At 48.2% G+C, this 14,920-nt stretch overlaps 1 protein-coding gene across 5 annotated transcripts in view; it reads left to right on the top strand.

Annotated features, from left to right (window-relative positions):
• The window catches only part of Stk32b (serine/threonine kinase 32B), a 242,841-nt gene that overhangs the window by 218,021 nt on the left and 9,900 nt on the right, over window positions 1-14,920 (top strand). For all 5 annotated transcript variants that reach the window (XM_021210566.1, XM_029545413.1, XM_029545412.1 and 2 more), the window contains exons 7-9: window positions 5,722-5,825; window positions 10,762-10,878; window positions 12,484-12,609. In XM_021210566.1, coding sequence (XP_021066225.1) covers window positions 5,722-5,825; window positions 10,762-10,878; window positions 12,484-12,609 — 347 coding nt within the window. The remainder of the gene's footprint in view (window positions 1-5,721; window positions 5,826-10,761; window positions 10,879-12,483; window positions 12,610-14,920) is intronic.

The following is a 14,920-nucleotide window of genomic DNA, read 5'->3' as shown; positions in this document are numbered from 1 at the left end:
AGGGGATGGAGTCCATAATGACTCCTGGCTTCTTACCAAGCAGGTGAGCCAACCACCAGTGTCACCTGGGATCCAGAAACAAGAGCAGGACCAGACTAAGAGGGAAGAATCTGGATGGGCAGGCAGATGTGAAGGACTGGGGGGACCATGGCAGAGGTGCCTGGGGGTGGGGCCTCCAGAGTCTGAGATACCAAGCAGGAGACACATTGCCACAGCAAGGAGTGGGAAGGAGGCCTGTGTTCTGGGCCCTGTTGGACGAGATGACCTTGAACTCCCAGGCCTTGGCTTCTCTGTGGAACATTTAGGGAAAAAGAGAAATGATCTTGAACATCCCCACCCCCCCCCCCAAGCTGAAATGCAGGGACTCTGTGTTCACAGTCCAGAAGGGCATAATTACCTGGAGAGGCAGACTTGGGCAGCCTGTCAGCTGGCAGCTTCCATGTTAAATAGCTTTTCACACTCCGGTGCACATCAAAACCTTCAGCAGCATCCACGGAGCAGAACAGCAAGTGAGAAAGGGTAACGTAGGAAGTGATTGTATTTTTTTTGGTTTTAGTGGAATGAGCACATGAATTGTGCATGGTTAGCCTAGGTGGCAAATCCCACCAAGCGTGTACTTATATTTCTAGGGGAAGAAAGGTGTTTTCTCCCACCAGACTCCATGTGTCCTTGTTCTTCTGGAAGGCCAGTTGTGTGTTGGTCTGATGCCCTTTGGCATGGAAACTCACTTTAATTAAAAACCTGCCTTGGAAGAAATGTTTGGCTGTTGGTCAAGGCAGTTCATGGATGGTGATGCTGCTCCTGCTAGGTACTGGGAACATGCTGGGAGAGCAGCCAGAGGCTCCATAGTACCCGAGTCCATCCCATGTAGCCATAGTGGACTCACAGAAGTCCACAGGATGAACAGCATGCACCCAGCATTGTGATGAATTCATAGGGAACAGCAAAAAGCAGACAGTACTTCTGGTAATATGACCAGAGCCCAAAGTTCTCCTGCATTCCTTAAATACATGAGGCCATATTGTGATAACTCATCTGATAATGAAGATGACAAATGATAACCAACAGGAGAGTAGCATGCGCAGGGTGGAAACAGTGAGCAGTGTTTATTTATGTGCTTGGTAATGCCAAGGTCACATGTTTCTGTCTTAGGTTGCACAGAAACCCTAATTTGCTCAAATGTAACACTGGTGTACCGTCAGAGAAATCTTTGGTTTGGGGACTGAGTGAAGGCACTTGCCACTAAGTCTGACTACCTGAGTTCGATTCCCTGACCTCACATGGTAGAAGAAGAAAATTGATTCCCACAAGTTGTTCTCTGATCACTAAATACATACTGTGTCACTGTGAGACACACACACCCACTAAATAAATAGATGCAATTCTGAAACAAAATCTTGGATGGGGTTCTAATTCACTCAGTCAATTTAACACATTGATCTGAAGGAATTTATGAATATATAGATGTACGATAGTGTGATGATCTAGGGGTGCATAGGGTTGCATTTTCAACTGTGTGTTTTGAGCACTATGGTGGAACCTCATACCCTCCAGCCCAGGACAGGTGAATTAACTTTCTGCAGTGTATCCATGCTGTATACGCTACCATCCCATCATTTGCCCAGACATCTAAGTTATCAGTAGACTATCACAGTATGTCAGTGCTTGTGTTGCTATGACCCTGACATGGGAACCTACAATTCACCCATCTCCCTTCACCTTATTGTGTATCTCATACCATCACAGGAGAATGAAGAAAGTATAATGAAATATTTTCAGAGAAAAAGAGAAAATATATTCACATAATTCTTAGGCGATCTATCACTTTGATCTATTTTATTACTTGCTTTTGTTGTTAGTCTCTTCCTGGACCTGCTTTATAAGTGAAACATTATCCTAGTAGGTAGGCATAGAGGGAGAAAACAGCAGATTTTGGTGGTATTCAGGCCTCTACTGACTTCTGCACAGTCTTGAGACTGCAAGCAGATTGCAGAATTGAGTCGCCATCTAGACGGGTTCCCTGAATCAATACCCTGCAGTGCCCTACTGAGAGATAAAAGCAAAATGGTACCAGAATCCTGTGACGATATTGCCAATCCATGCAATTGGGTTGAGCCCCTTTGAAACTGTTTGAGTGTACTGGCACTCAAAAGGCCCTGGGAAGCCAAGCAGAATGAATGCAGCTGGACCTCATGATTCTAAGGCAGGTCCCCTTTGCTGTGGGCATTGGTTAGCCTTCCTGAAGCTGGCATCCCTGTGGAGAACCATGTCTACAGCAGCTGGCACGGCAGTAAGATGTTTTATTCCAGTACACTGCCATGGTCTGCATCACATGGCAGAGAGGAGACCCACTCAGCCTTAAGAACAGACCAAAGCAGGAAGCTCTGGGGGTGGGACCGGATGCAAAGCTCCTACAGGAGTCAGGGGGCAATAATGATGTCCAGCAAAAGGCAGCACGTGAGCAAAGATGAAAAATGAATAGCAAACTGAGCCTTTTCCTCCCAGGAGCCATCTTTGAGCTGGACCAGCTCCATGGAGACCGAGGAGACCTAGTGGGCATAGTACCCTCTATGAATCCATAGTGTAAACTACCAACTATGGATGGGAAGATGGAGGAGGAAGAACCAGAGCCCCAACCCCCAGGCAACCCAGTCCTTCCTGGCAGTCTCCAGTGCCAGGGGAAAGGGGTTGATGCCAGAAACCTGAGACCCATTTGATCCCAGCTCTCCCAAGCTAGGTGGATGATCCTGACAAGTCCCTTACCTGACAAGTTGCTTCTTGTGGTTATAGAACAAACTTTCCTAAGCCAGACTTAAAACCACCAAGAAACTCTTCCTTGAGGTTCCAGAAGCTGGAATTGAGCTAGCATGGCGTGGTAGAGCCATTCTTGCTCAGAAGGCTTGCTTTCTGCAGCTTAGGCAGCCTCAGGTGTCCCTGAGCTTGTACTGACTCACTCCATGCTTCATCTCCATCTTCACCCAGCCATCCTGTGTCTTAGATCACCCCTCATCTCTCTTATAAATACATCACTCATGGGATTTAGGACAAAGTCTAAACCTATGATGCTTTTTATTTTGAGACTCTCTGTTATACCTTCAAAGGCCCTATTTCAGAATGTGATGGTATTCACAAATACTGGGAGTGAAGCTTGGGGACCTGCCATTCAGCCCACTAGGACCCTCTTGCTTCTGCTTCCTCTTGCTTCTGCTTCCTCATCACAGACTGCCTTCTGCACCGGTCCCACTGAGCACTGAAAGAATTCAATTTGTTCAGAACCACAGCAGCTGGCAGCCACAGTGCTGTCATTCACTAAGCAATGCATGCCAGGACTTTGCTGGGTTCTCAACTCCCATCTGGCTTCTGCATTGTGATTCTGAACCACAAAAGCAGCTATGCAGGGATTATGACATCAACGTTTCTGTTCTGTCATCTGCCACGAGAGTGCGGAGAGGGTAGAATCAGTTTCACTGCAACTGCAAACATCTGTCATCTCCCATTCACGGGAACCGAGTAGCACTCTTCACCTGCAGCTTCTACACTGAGTCTCGAGTGTGAGCGGGACTGTGGGCATGACAGGGACTTGTAGGAAGCACTGGGGCACACTTGACACACCCTGTACCCATGGGCACACCTAGGAAGCTGTCACAAGGCCATAGTGTCCAGGCCCTGGAACTGCATAGACAAACATCATGCAAGCCTTTCTCTCCCAGATCTCCTAGGTCAGGAAGAAGCCAGACAAGTAAATGGATTTTGGTGCAGTAAGTTCCCATGGGTTCTATCTAGGCTGCCTTCACAATGCAATGGAGTAAAGAACAAGTGAGACTTCGGAGTCTGCTGATTTAGGGATAGATTGGAAAGTTCACATAAAAACAAAGTTGAAAATCCAAGACCTACAGTATTTGATGAAAGCTAATACATATGACAGGAAGGGTAGAGTTTAGAATGGTCTCCACATCTCTGTTAGGCGGTACTGGGTGGGTGGCATGACAAAGGAAGGGAAGCTTTTTGTAACAATCAGACTACCATTGATAAAGTTTTCAGTTTACAGAGTGTCCTGTGTGAGCCAGGTGTCCTGCAGGCAGCTGCTGAATTGTCCCAGCCATCTGGTTCTTCTAGTTCCATTTGTGTTACTGTAATAGACACTCAGACCTAAAGCAACTTTGGAGAAAAGAGGCTTACTTAAGCTCACAGTTCTGGGTTACAGTCTATCCTTGTGGGAAAGTCACAGTGGCAGGAGCTTGAGACAGCCAATCATATCACACCCACAGGCAAGAGCAGAGAGAAATGAATGTATGAATGCTCACTTGCTTGTGCTCAGATCAGTTCCTCCACTCATACAGTCTAAGACCTTTTGAGTAGGGAATGGTACCACCCATAGTTGGCAGGATCTTCCTACATCGGTTAACTTAGTTAAAATAATCTCTCAGAGACATGCCTATGAGCCATCCCAACATAGACAATCCTTCACTGAGACTCTCCTCCCAGATGATTCTAAGTTGTGCCACATTCGCAAAGATAATAAATACACAAATGAATAAACCATAATTACTACCCACATTTGTCAAAACAGGTAAGGACACTAAGTGATATGTTAAACTCTATTCCAGCCAAACCCACTGTCTTCCTATTTCTAACACAACCAGCTGCTATTTTCTCAAACCCTAGATTCCATCATTCTCCAGAAATAGAACATGATCCCACACTGAAAGAATGTTGGTCAGACAGGGATTCCGCCAAAGTAGGAAGCACTATTCAGTTTTTCCTGACTCAGCCATGTGACTTCCCGCATACCAGTAGACTCTCCCTGAACCTCATCTGTTAAAGGTATTAAATGGTAGCACATCCCAAGAGGCTGTAGTATCAAGGGGAGGGACGCTTGTGGGCAAGAACACGCTATTAAAATGTAGAGTGAAAGAAAAACTGAAGCTGGCTGGGATCTGGGATCTGGGATCTGGGATCTGGGATCTGGGACCTGACTGCTCATCTGATTTAAGCTCTAGATTCAACATAGTGAGATACAAGTGGAGAATCCAGCCAACCTTATCTTTCTTGCCTGCCATGACTCAGTCTCTCCTTGATGCCCTCAGTGCCACCTGAAGCCCTGACAGCTTCGGTCCAGTGGCTCTCTAGAACAATTGGGAGGTAAAACTCACATAACATCAGATTAGTCATGCTGACCTGTGCCATCCCAGGGTGGGTAGCACCCTCCCCCCTCCACGCTGCTCTGCAACCTTCGCTTCTATCTTTTCAAAAAATTTTGCCTCTGCCAGGGACGTAAACCCATTGCCCCCTCAGGCAGCTGCCACCTCCCCACTCCTGCCTTTGCCACCAGAAGTCCACTCTGTTCGCTCTCTGTCTTACTCCATACCTGGATCATTCCTGAGCTGGGCTGCAGGCACAGAGTCCTCAGCATCCTAATAGCTGGCCACCTGGCTCATGTTGATACTGAGACAGAATGGCAATTGTCCAAACCCATGTGCTCAGGTCTTACTTTCCACTCTAGGAGGGAGCTATGCTAGGGTCTCTCAATGTGACTCATGGACAAGTACCTCACTGGCTGTTAGCACAGGAACACACACTCAGCCCCTTTCTGCTCATTCCAAAGCCTGCGGAAGCTCCCCGGGAGCAGGAGCTAGTGGTAGTAAAATAAATCCCAACAGGCTTGTCTCCCTGTGCTCAAATCAAGGTATGGCTGATCTTCTCTCTGCCTTGTCATTACAGCCCCTGAAGTCTTCCAGGTGTATGTGGATGGAGGCCCTGGGTACTCATACCCCGTGGACTGGTGGTCACTGGGTGTCACGGCCTATGAGCTGCTACGAGGCTGGGTAAGTCCTGTAGAAGGGAGGACTTCAAGCTGCAAAGCTGCTGAGATGCCAGGAGGGGGTGCTGGACCAGGATTTTGGCCACCCCTCAGAGGGCTCGAGCTCCATCTCAGCCACTTACTGTTTTGATAGGGAAAGAGATCCTTCTTCGTGCCCAGGGAAGGAGGGCACCCTGGCCTTTGATTTTTCAAACCCCTTCCTCTGCACCCACAGTTGCATGCAAGCCCAACTTGCCTACTGCTTGCGTGGGGATCCTCTCTCATTTCTCTTTCATCTCTCCCCATCCTTCTCAAACATATGACTCAGGAATCTCTAAGGGCGATATGGGACAGTCAGTGCCGGGTTTTATTTGGGGACCAGTCTGCATGAATTGCTGAAAATGATGGAGACATCTGACAACCAATACTTCACAATTTTATTTAAGTACAAGCTCTTGTGACCAAGCTACCTCTGAAGTGTGTTTTCTTTGCACAAGTATAATTGGAAAAAGTCAACTCACCTCCCCAGCCCATGATTTCCTCAGTTATGTAATCGAGAAAATGGCATTAGGGGATATTTGTCCCTGGACTGTGGTGTTCTCCCTGCTTTAACTGTCTCTGTGCATCCAATGCCAATAACAAAGTTTTGCAAGTCAAACACAGGTTTGCATCTATTTGCTTATGTGGATATTCATGACAACAGAGGGCAGCATCCATGAAGGCAGGATCTTATTTTGGTGGGAGAATCCCTTCTTTAGGATAGTGGGGAATGAATGAATGCTTCTTGAATGAATGATTGAATGAATGAATGAATGAATGAATCAGTCAATCAAACAAACAAACAATGATGAAAGCATCCTGTACCTGAACTCCTCCGTGAGCACAAAGATTCTCACTCTAGTTCGGCCAACTATTTTTCTGCTCTCGAACTCAGTTATTTCCACGAATTCCTCAAAAGCTTAATTACAGTGCATGGCATTTTTAGAACGCAGAGAAAATGAGGACTTGTTTGCTTCCTCAAGCACTGAATGGAAGGCTTGGCACTCCATGGGCTCCCTTGTTTCTGGCAGTTCCCTTTTTGGCTCTGCAGCCAACAGGGAACACAAGCATTCCCCAACCCCAGATGAACCAGGATGCTTGTCCTCCAGAGGCTGCGCGGTTAATACAACCCTTCATGCAGGTGACCTTGTTGCACAGTGGCCCTCACAAGAGGAAGCCTGCTAGCAGAAAGCATGCTGGCTGTTATCCCTCAAGGGCCAGTGATGGCTTGGCAAAGAAACCCCAAGAATGGGAGAAAGCCCGCTTCTTAAAAATTAAGTTCCTCGTTTCTCATTCTTGAGTTTTCTACTTCAAGGAAAGAGAGAGTCACAGGGTCAGTGAGGGCCTGTGGTACAGGGACAACGTAAGCACTGGAAAGACCACCTTTTAAGAACTGGGTGAGCCTTTTCCCCAACTGTCTATTCATGTCAGCGTTGTCTACCAGAGGGGCGATGAGTTGTGAAATGGGTTGCTCTCTGGGTTTCATGCTGGAAACCACTGATTTAGCCAAATGACCAGTTCAATAGCCCCTCACCTTGCTCAGTTTATTTGTAGACTGTGGATTCGGAAGTCATCCACCGTTCTGGCCAGTCCTTCCAGGCTGTCACTGACAGTTCTGACAGAACTGAGGCTCCTTGCTTTCCAAAGACAAGGAAAGCATCAGGGGCTTCCCCACTGAGAGTTTGTAGGAGCTTGGAGCTGGGGAGCTCCAGAAAAGTCATGTGGGAACTTCATGCTACTCCTGTGGCTTGTGCGCCAGCGTCTCAGAAATGCTCTAGTTCTGACAGAAAACAGCTGTCTCGCCCATGAGGAGTTCTCACCACGCTGGGAGAACAAAGGCACCTGGTCTCCTGTGCAAACAAGTAGAACTTGTTTACAATCTGGGCAAGGGGTGCAAAGGACACAGCATCTCTTGGAACCCAGAGCAGAATGCGAACTCCTACTCCTGCAAACCTACCTTGGGACAAACATCCCAGGTGAGTGCCACCAGCAATTGCAGTTTAAACGCGGAGCAGAGCGAGGTGGCATCAGCAGAAAAGGCAGACTGGAACACAGAAAGGGCGGAAGGAGATTCCGCCTCCTGACCACGTCCTCCTGGAAGATACTTAGTGACCTGCAGCATGGACACTATCCCTGCTAGCTGGACGCCACCCTGACAGATGGTCACCTTTGGGATCCAGCGGGCTCCTCACTTGCACAGAGAAGTCACTTCACACAGCTGTCACAAACAGGGAGTTTTCCTTCTTCTTCAATGGGAAGATGCTTCTATATAATAGGAAGGCTGAGAGGAACCTCACTGGCTCATTAGGAACCACATTTGCTGACCTTAACTCAGCAGGACTGTAAACAATCAGGGTTCTCAGATCCTCTGGCAACTTCTGTTGTATCTCCCCAGCAGGGATGTGTGGAGATTTAATGACCTAGTGATGTAAATTACCCATCACATACTGGTCCCTGGTGGTCAGCCCTCTACAAGCTCTAGTTTTCTAACCTCAACAAGACTCACAGCCAGAGAAGCCTGCTGTAGTCTCAGCACAGCACCCTTCAAGGGCTTAGCATCCTTCAAACACTATGAGGCTGGGCCCAGCCTGGTTGCCACCTATTAGACAATAAGGCTGCAGGTGTGCCAGCTGAAATGCTTATCCACACTGTAATTCATGCTTAACTTGTCTGAGATAATGAATATGGTCTCTGTAGAGTACGGGGAGCCCTGGCAGCATGGGGCTGAGGGACAGAGTGCTGAAGACGATGTCAGCATGTAAGCTGCATGGTCCCACAGAGGCTGTGGATGTCCTCAGGCATGGAGGACACGGCTGGGAAGAGCAGAGAGTTCTCGAATGACAGCTAAGCTGGCTCATCTGTGAACCACACTGTTGTTGGCAATGGTGTGAGCAGGGCAGAGAAGGGGGTGTCTGAGGCAGACTCACCCATCGCTGAATCCCACCACGTGTCATAGGTCGGTCAGGGAACTTCTGTAAAGGGCTCTGAGGGCTTTGCTTGGTACATGGCACAGTGCCATACCTTAGACTTATTCAGGGAAGTAACAGAGCAGTAGTTACATGTGGATATAAGCCTGGCCCTCACCTGTTTTCAGGTTCTGCTACAAGAGGAGATCCTAGTATGAGAGGTCTAACTCCAGTGCTGAGGAGATTTGGGGTCGAGGCTGGTAATGAGGTGACCTACTGTGATTCTGCACACTAGCAACAGCAGGCTAAATGATGCCTGCCTGGGAGGCCATGGTGTAAGAGAGCTCCTATCAGTAGAGGAGGTGAGACTTGGAGACCCAGTAGGGACCATGCTGCCCTCTTAGCTTGACTACCAACAACTTGCCTCCCTGTGTGTTCCCTCATGCCTTTGTCTCCAGCCAGCACCTGTTGGGGACTGTAAGCAAAAGTATTTGGGGTATAGAGAGGCCAAATCAATAAAGGAAGGAGATCTGGAATGCCTCAGAGAGAGAGAGAGAGGCCCAGTGCAGAACCAAGGACTGCTGTGTGCTCCACTGGAGCAGGGATCCACCTAATGAGGAGGCTTCTGGCTATCCCAGCGAAGGACAGACCACAGTGCCCAGAGTCAGAGTTGGGAGGTGAATCTGCTCGTTCCAGGGCCCATGATCACAGGGGCTCCAGCTTTCTCATCATTTCTCTGTAGAGACCATTCCCAGGGGGAAATCATTCCCAGGCTTTGGAGTCTCAAATTGCCTGAAGGCCGGTTATTCTGAATAAAGAGAACAGAAAGCATACAGAGGATTCGATCGTCTGCCTGCCATACCCCAGCAGAAGAAACGGCAGGCCCATGCCAGTTCTCTCCCGTTTTATGCTTCCATTTAGTGGCAAATTGCCTTTTTTTTTTTTTTAAGTGAGTTTCCTGGAATAAAGACATACCTGCAGTCTGCAATAAGCTACCTGTTTCCTGCTGTTGGAAACCACTCTTGCCAGCAGGACTCGCAATCACCGTACCCTCTAAAGAGAGCAGCTTCTGGGAAAGGGCGTCCTAAGGACGATGGAACAAAGTGTCCGTGCAATCTGGCTCTGTGACAGGCTTAATAGTTGCTGTTTAACTCGGAGGAAGGCCTGTGCCTCCATGCCCATCCAAACAGAGGAGGGCTAAATCTGGGGCCCCCAAGTTAGGAGCACCTCAGCTGAGTCACCCCAGGATGACAGTAAATGTACATGCCACCCATGTCTGAAGGTTAACGTTCTCATGATCAACGATGGGTTATGGCACAGTCAGCAAAGCACTATGAGCATAAGTATCTGAGTTTGATCCTCTAAAATCTTTGTAAAAGAAAGTTGGGTACAGTGGCAAGCACCTGTAACCCGAGGGCTACACCGAGGACTAACCCATTGGGTGAACTCCAGGTTGAGAAAGAGAGTGTGTCTCAATAACCAGGTAGAGGGAGAATGAAGAAGTCACTCAATGTCAACTTGTGACCTACACATAGATGCAGGCATGAGCATGTATACACATGCATGTATGTATACTCACATACAAAGTTCTCACAAGCATGGCTTCTGTAGGTGTCCTCCCAGTATTTACACAGACCCAACACATATCATGTCTGACTCTTTATAGACCTGCTTAGCCAAGGCAGAGAGAGGTGCTGGCTGCTCTTCCAGCAGATGAAGTGTGGGACTAACGGTGTCCCTGTGGGTACTCAATGGCAGGTATCAGTGCTCCAGCCTGTGACTCACCCAGCTGCTGAGCGAGCCCTGCCTCTTCCACTCACAGACAAATACCTCAGCCTCCTATGGCCAAGACAATCCATCCATGTTCTCTTCTTGCACTGCCTTGCTGAGAGAGAACATCCCATAGCATCTTTAAGGAGATAGGAATGGTTTTCCATCACCACACAGTCCTTGAACAAGAGGCTGCTGCCTCTACCAACACATTCTCTCTGATTCTGGCATCACCCTTTATTGCAGAGGCCATATGAGATCCACTCGGCCACACCCATTGATGAGATCCTCAACATGTTCAAGGTGGAGCGTGTCCACTACTCCTCCACGTGGTGTGAGGGGATGGTGTCCCTGCTGAAGAAGGTAAGAGGCTGGGGAGCTGTGTGGAAGTGATGATTAATTCACTAACACCCAGAACACTGTGGTGTGTGACAGCCAGGCCCTTCCCTGTCCACTGCAAGTTCCTATTAAACAGAAATCTCTACTGGATGTGGGTGTTAGGAACGGCTGTTAGGAGAATGTGTGCTGTGGTCCTGACCACTCCATGTGGAGAGTTAAGATGTTTCTGCAGTGACAGTGGCAATACCAACAAGAAGGGCGTCACATTCCTCTTTAGCACATGCTAGGTCCTTACCAATCCTGTTGGGCCTCGCTCTGCCCCTGTGATGAAAGTGAGAGACTCCTCCTCTTCCCAGGAGACAACAACAGCCAATCTCAGGAGGGCTCCTGGCCATTGGCCATTTCCTTTATGTGACTGTCCCAGGGATGAGCCCTGTCCTGTTGTGTTTATCCCAGTGGACTTTGCGTCTCATAAACTAGAGTGTTTTAAAAGACAGTGCAGGAGCTGAGGAGACAGCTCATTTGGCCAAGTGCTTATTTTGCAAGCATGGCAGCCTGAGTTTGAACCCACACCACCCACCAAAACGTTTGAGTTCAGCAGTATGCCACACTTAGAAGGAAGAGACAGGAGGACCCCCTAGGCTTGATGGTCAATCTAGCTAAGCCCATGAGCTCCAGGTTCAGTGAGAGACCCTACCACTAAAATAAGACGGAGAGCAATTAGGAAGACATGGAAACACTGGCCTCCACATACTCACACAAATAGGGTCATGCACACACACTCTACATATATGTACACACATCTACACATATGCATATACATTTAAGCATATGCTTACACATCTACATATACGCATACACATCTATACATATGCTCACACATCTACATATATGCATACACTATACTTATGCATAGATATCTACACATATGCATACACAAACAGAAAATGCAAAGTATTGACCTGGAGCTATTCTTTTTTAATCAATTTATTTATTTAGTGTGTATCAATGTTTTGTCTGCATGTACACATGTGTATCACATACATGGCCTGATGCCTGTGGAGGTTTTTGAGCTAAAATGTGAGTCCTGGGACCCAAATCTGAGGTCTTATGGACAGCCAGCCAGTGCTCTTAACCACTGAGACACCTTGCCAGCCCCTCTGACCTGTTTTTACACTCTAGATCCAGTAGCAGAAACTGGCCTTCAAGAGAAGTTAAAAGTGGACCACCCAGTTAGGATGCAGAGGGCACCTTGTAACTCCTGGGGGAACATTCCGTTTCACTCTTGTGAAACCAAGTCAGACGTCGTCTGATGAGGCAGCCAGCCTGTTCTTTCCAATCAAAGCTTTCGTGAGCATCAGAGAGAGGCCGCTCATCAGAGGGCTGAAAACTTAGTCACTCCCCAAGGGTAGCTCACCAGATGACCTTAGAGAAGAGAGTTGACCTTGAAGTCCCTCCCTTGCTATAGCAGTACATTTAGCATTCCAGAGAAAACCCAGATGGGGCAGGCCACTGCCAGGCATAGCATGCAAGGACACCCTAAGTGTTGGGTGAGGAGTCGTGTTCCAAGTCCATGCTCATCCCTATGGGATGCACTGTTCACAGTGTGCCTTTGCCCTCTAACTGCAGCTGCTGACCAAGGACCCTGAGAGTCGCCTGTCCAGCCTTCGTGACATACAGAGCATGACCTACCTGGCTGACATGAACTGGGATGCAGTGTTTGAAAAGGCACTGATGCCTGGCTTTGTGCCCAATGTGAGTCATACCACCCCCTTCCATGGGTCCCCTCCTGGTATTAAGCCTGACCCCTGCCACTGACTGGCGAACTCCCTAAGGTTACTGTAGTAAGGCACCCACAGGTTCACAGTTCACCGAGATCCAGGGTATGTGGACCAGACTTTCAAGGTGTCTCTTGCAGTGGAGCCATGAGCTGCTGAGCACCTCTGGATTCTCCTGTCCATTTGAACAGATGTCAAGGGCTGTGTTAGTGCAGATGATGACTGGTCACAGGGAACCTTCCTTCCCGTGGGAGCCCACCCTCCTCACTGGACTAGAAGGCACCGGAGGTCCTCAGTTTGCTACTGTCACATGAGTGTGCATGTGTGGATGCTCAGAGCCAGCAGGGCTGAGTGTGGGCTCTGAACTGGCATTGTTCTTCGAGCCTCCCATGTGTTAGCTCCTAGAAACTTCACCCCAGCCGGAGAGTGGATCTTGTCAGTGTTCTGGGTGAGGTTAAATAATTTCCCCAAGATGGCCTGGGATGAGGCCAGCAGAGCTTGATCTTAGGCAAGGCAGGATCCAGGGCCTGCATCTGAGTGGATGAATGGGTGGATGGCAGGCCATTCAGAAGAGAGGTGAGTCTGAGTTCAAGCTTTCCCTTGAGGGTGGACAAATGCTGAGGTCAAATTTGCGCAACAGGAAAGGGATTCTTAGCCAAGCTCAGGAAGGCAATGATGATAGAAGGAGCCAGGATCTATGGAACTCACAGTAGAACTGGACAAACAGAAGAGAAATCAATGTGTGTATGGGTGCCACTGAGAGGCAGAGAGCAGCCCCAAATATTCTCCTTCATTTTCTCATGTCAGGCTCATTACCCTCACCTTATAGCTGTGGAAAGTGAGCCTCGCAAAGGTTTTGTGACTTGTGTTGGAAGGGCCAGGATTAGTTACAGTTCTATCTGGGGAACCCCATCTGCCTCCCCACTCTATGCTTATATCAACACTCATCCGTTTTGAGACAGTCTGACAGCTCTGGCCACATTGGCGTGGTCAGCAGACCCTAGCTTGTGACTTAGGTTTCAAGCTGGCAGTCCTGTGGTGCTACCCAGACTGTGACACAGCTAAGGAAATGCTTGTTCTTAAAGGGGCAGACACTAGAAGCTTAGCAGGTCTCTCATGGTGAATCCTAGCAGCCCTTGCGGCTGTGCATCTCACACAAGGGTGGACACAGGGCAAAGGTCATGTGTCATCCAGAATTGCTCAACTGGGGTGTGGAGAGGGCAGGCTGCTTGTCTTGGAGGCTGCACCTGGCCTGGATTCTCTTAGCTAGGAGCCTCGCAGGCCAGGGACATGAAAACTACACAGTACTTTCTAGAGATCACAGGGTAGATCTTTGGAAGACAGCTCTTTCCCCGTCACCCCGAGTCCCCATAAGTGAGGATGCCTGCTCTAAACCAGAGAACTGCAGCACTGTGCTTTCCTGTGTGGCTGCAGAGCTGTTGGTGCCATAGTCACAGGGCTGCGTGGCTAATGGGTGGGTCATCAAGGTGCTAGCCATCAAAGAACCGATGATATTGGGAACTCTGATATGAGGGCCTAGGCCTGTAAGTCAGGATGGGTGGAGCCACAGGCCTCTAGCAGGGCCTGTCCTGAGGATAGACAGCTCCAGCTATGGAAAGGAACTGGTAACCAGGAGATGGTTACCAGGAACTAGGCACATGCTGATCAGAAATGTTTTTTAGGTAGAGGCGAGGAAGCTCTCTGTCTGTCTGAGGCCAGCTAGTGCTTCATAGTAAGACTCCGTCTCTGCCAAAGCTATCTCAAAAGTTCATTAATTAAACTTTAAATTAAACTATAAAAAATATAATAAGAAAAATAATGACCTGTGGTTGTGTCTATAATGAAATAATTAATAAAAAATAAAGTAAAATTGCATGTATAAACAGTGACAGTTTTTTTTGGATGCTTCCCAAACTGTGGGTTGTGACTCCATTGGGGATACAATGACCCTTTTACAGGGGTCACCTGAGACCATCCCATATTTACATTATAATTCATAACAGTAGCAAAATTACAGTTATGAAATAGCAATGGAAATAATTTTATGCTTGGGGTTCATTACAGCATGAGGAAGTGTCTGAAAGGGTCGAAACATTAAGAACGTTGAGAGCCACTGAGGTGGACAGAGAGTTAACAGGGCATGGTTGCCCAGATACGACTGTGTCTCTGAACAGATGGTGTATACAGTTAGGCCACATTGGTTCTATTATCAGAGGGCAACATGAGGCATCCCAGGGTGACAAGTAATGGTTGTCACATGTGAAGATGTCTGGGCTATGGGTAGAGTG

This window comes from Mus pahari, chromosome 13, assembly GCF_900095145.1.
Source record: "Mus pahari chromosome 13, PAHARI_EIJ_v1.1, whole genome shotgun sequence".
NCBI lineage: Eukaryota > Metazoa > Chordata > Mammalia > Rodentia > Muridae > Mus > Mus pahari.
This window is presented reverse-complemented; position numbering and strand designations above follow the sequence as displayed.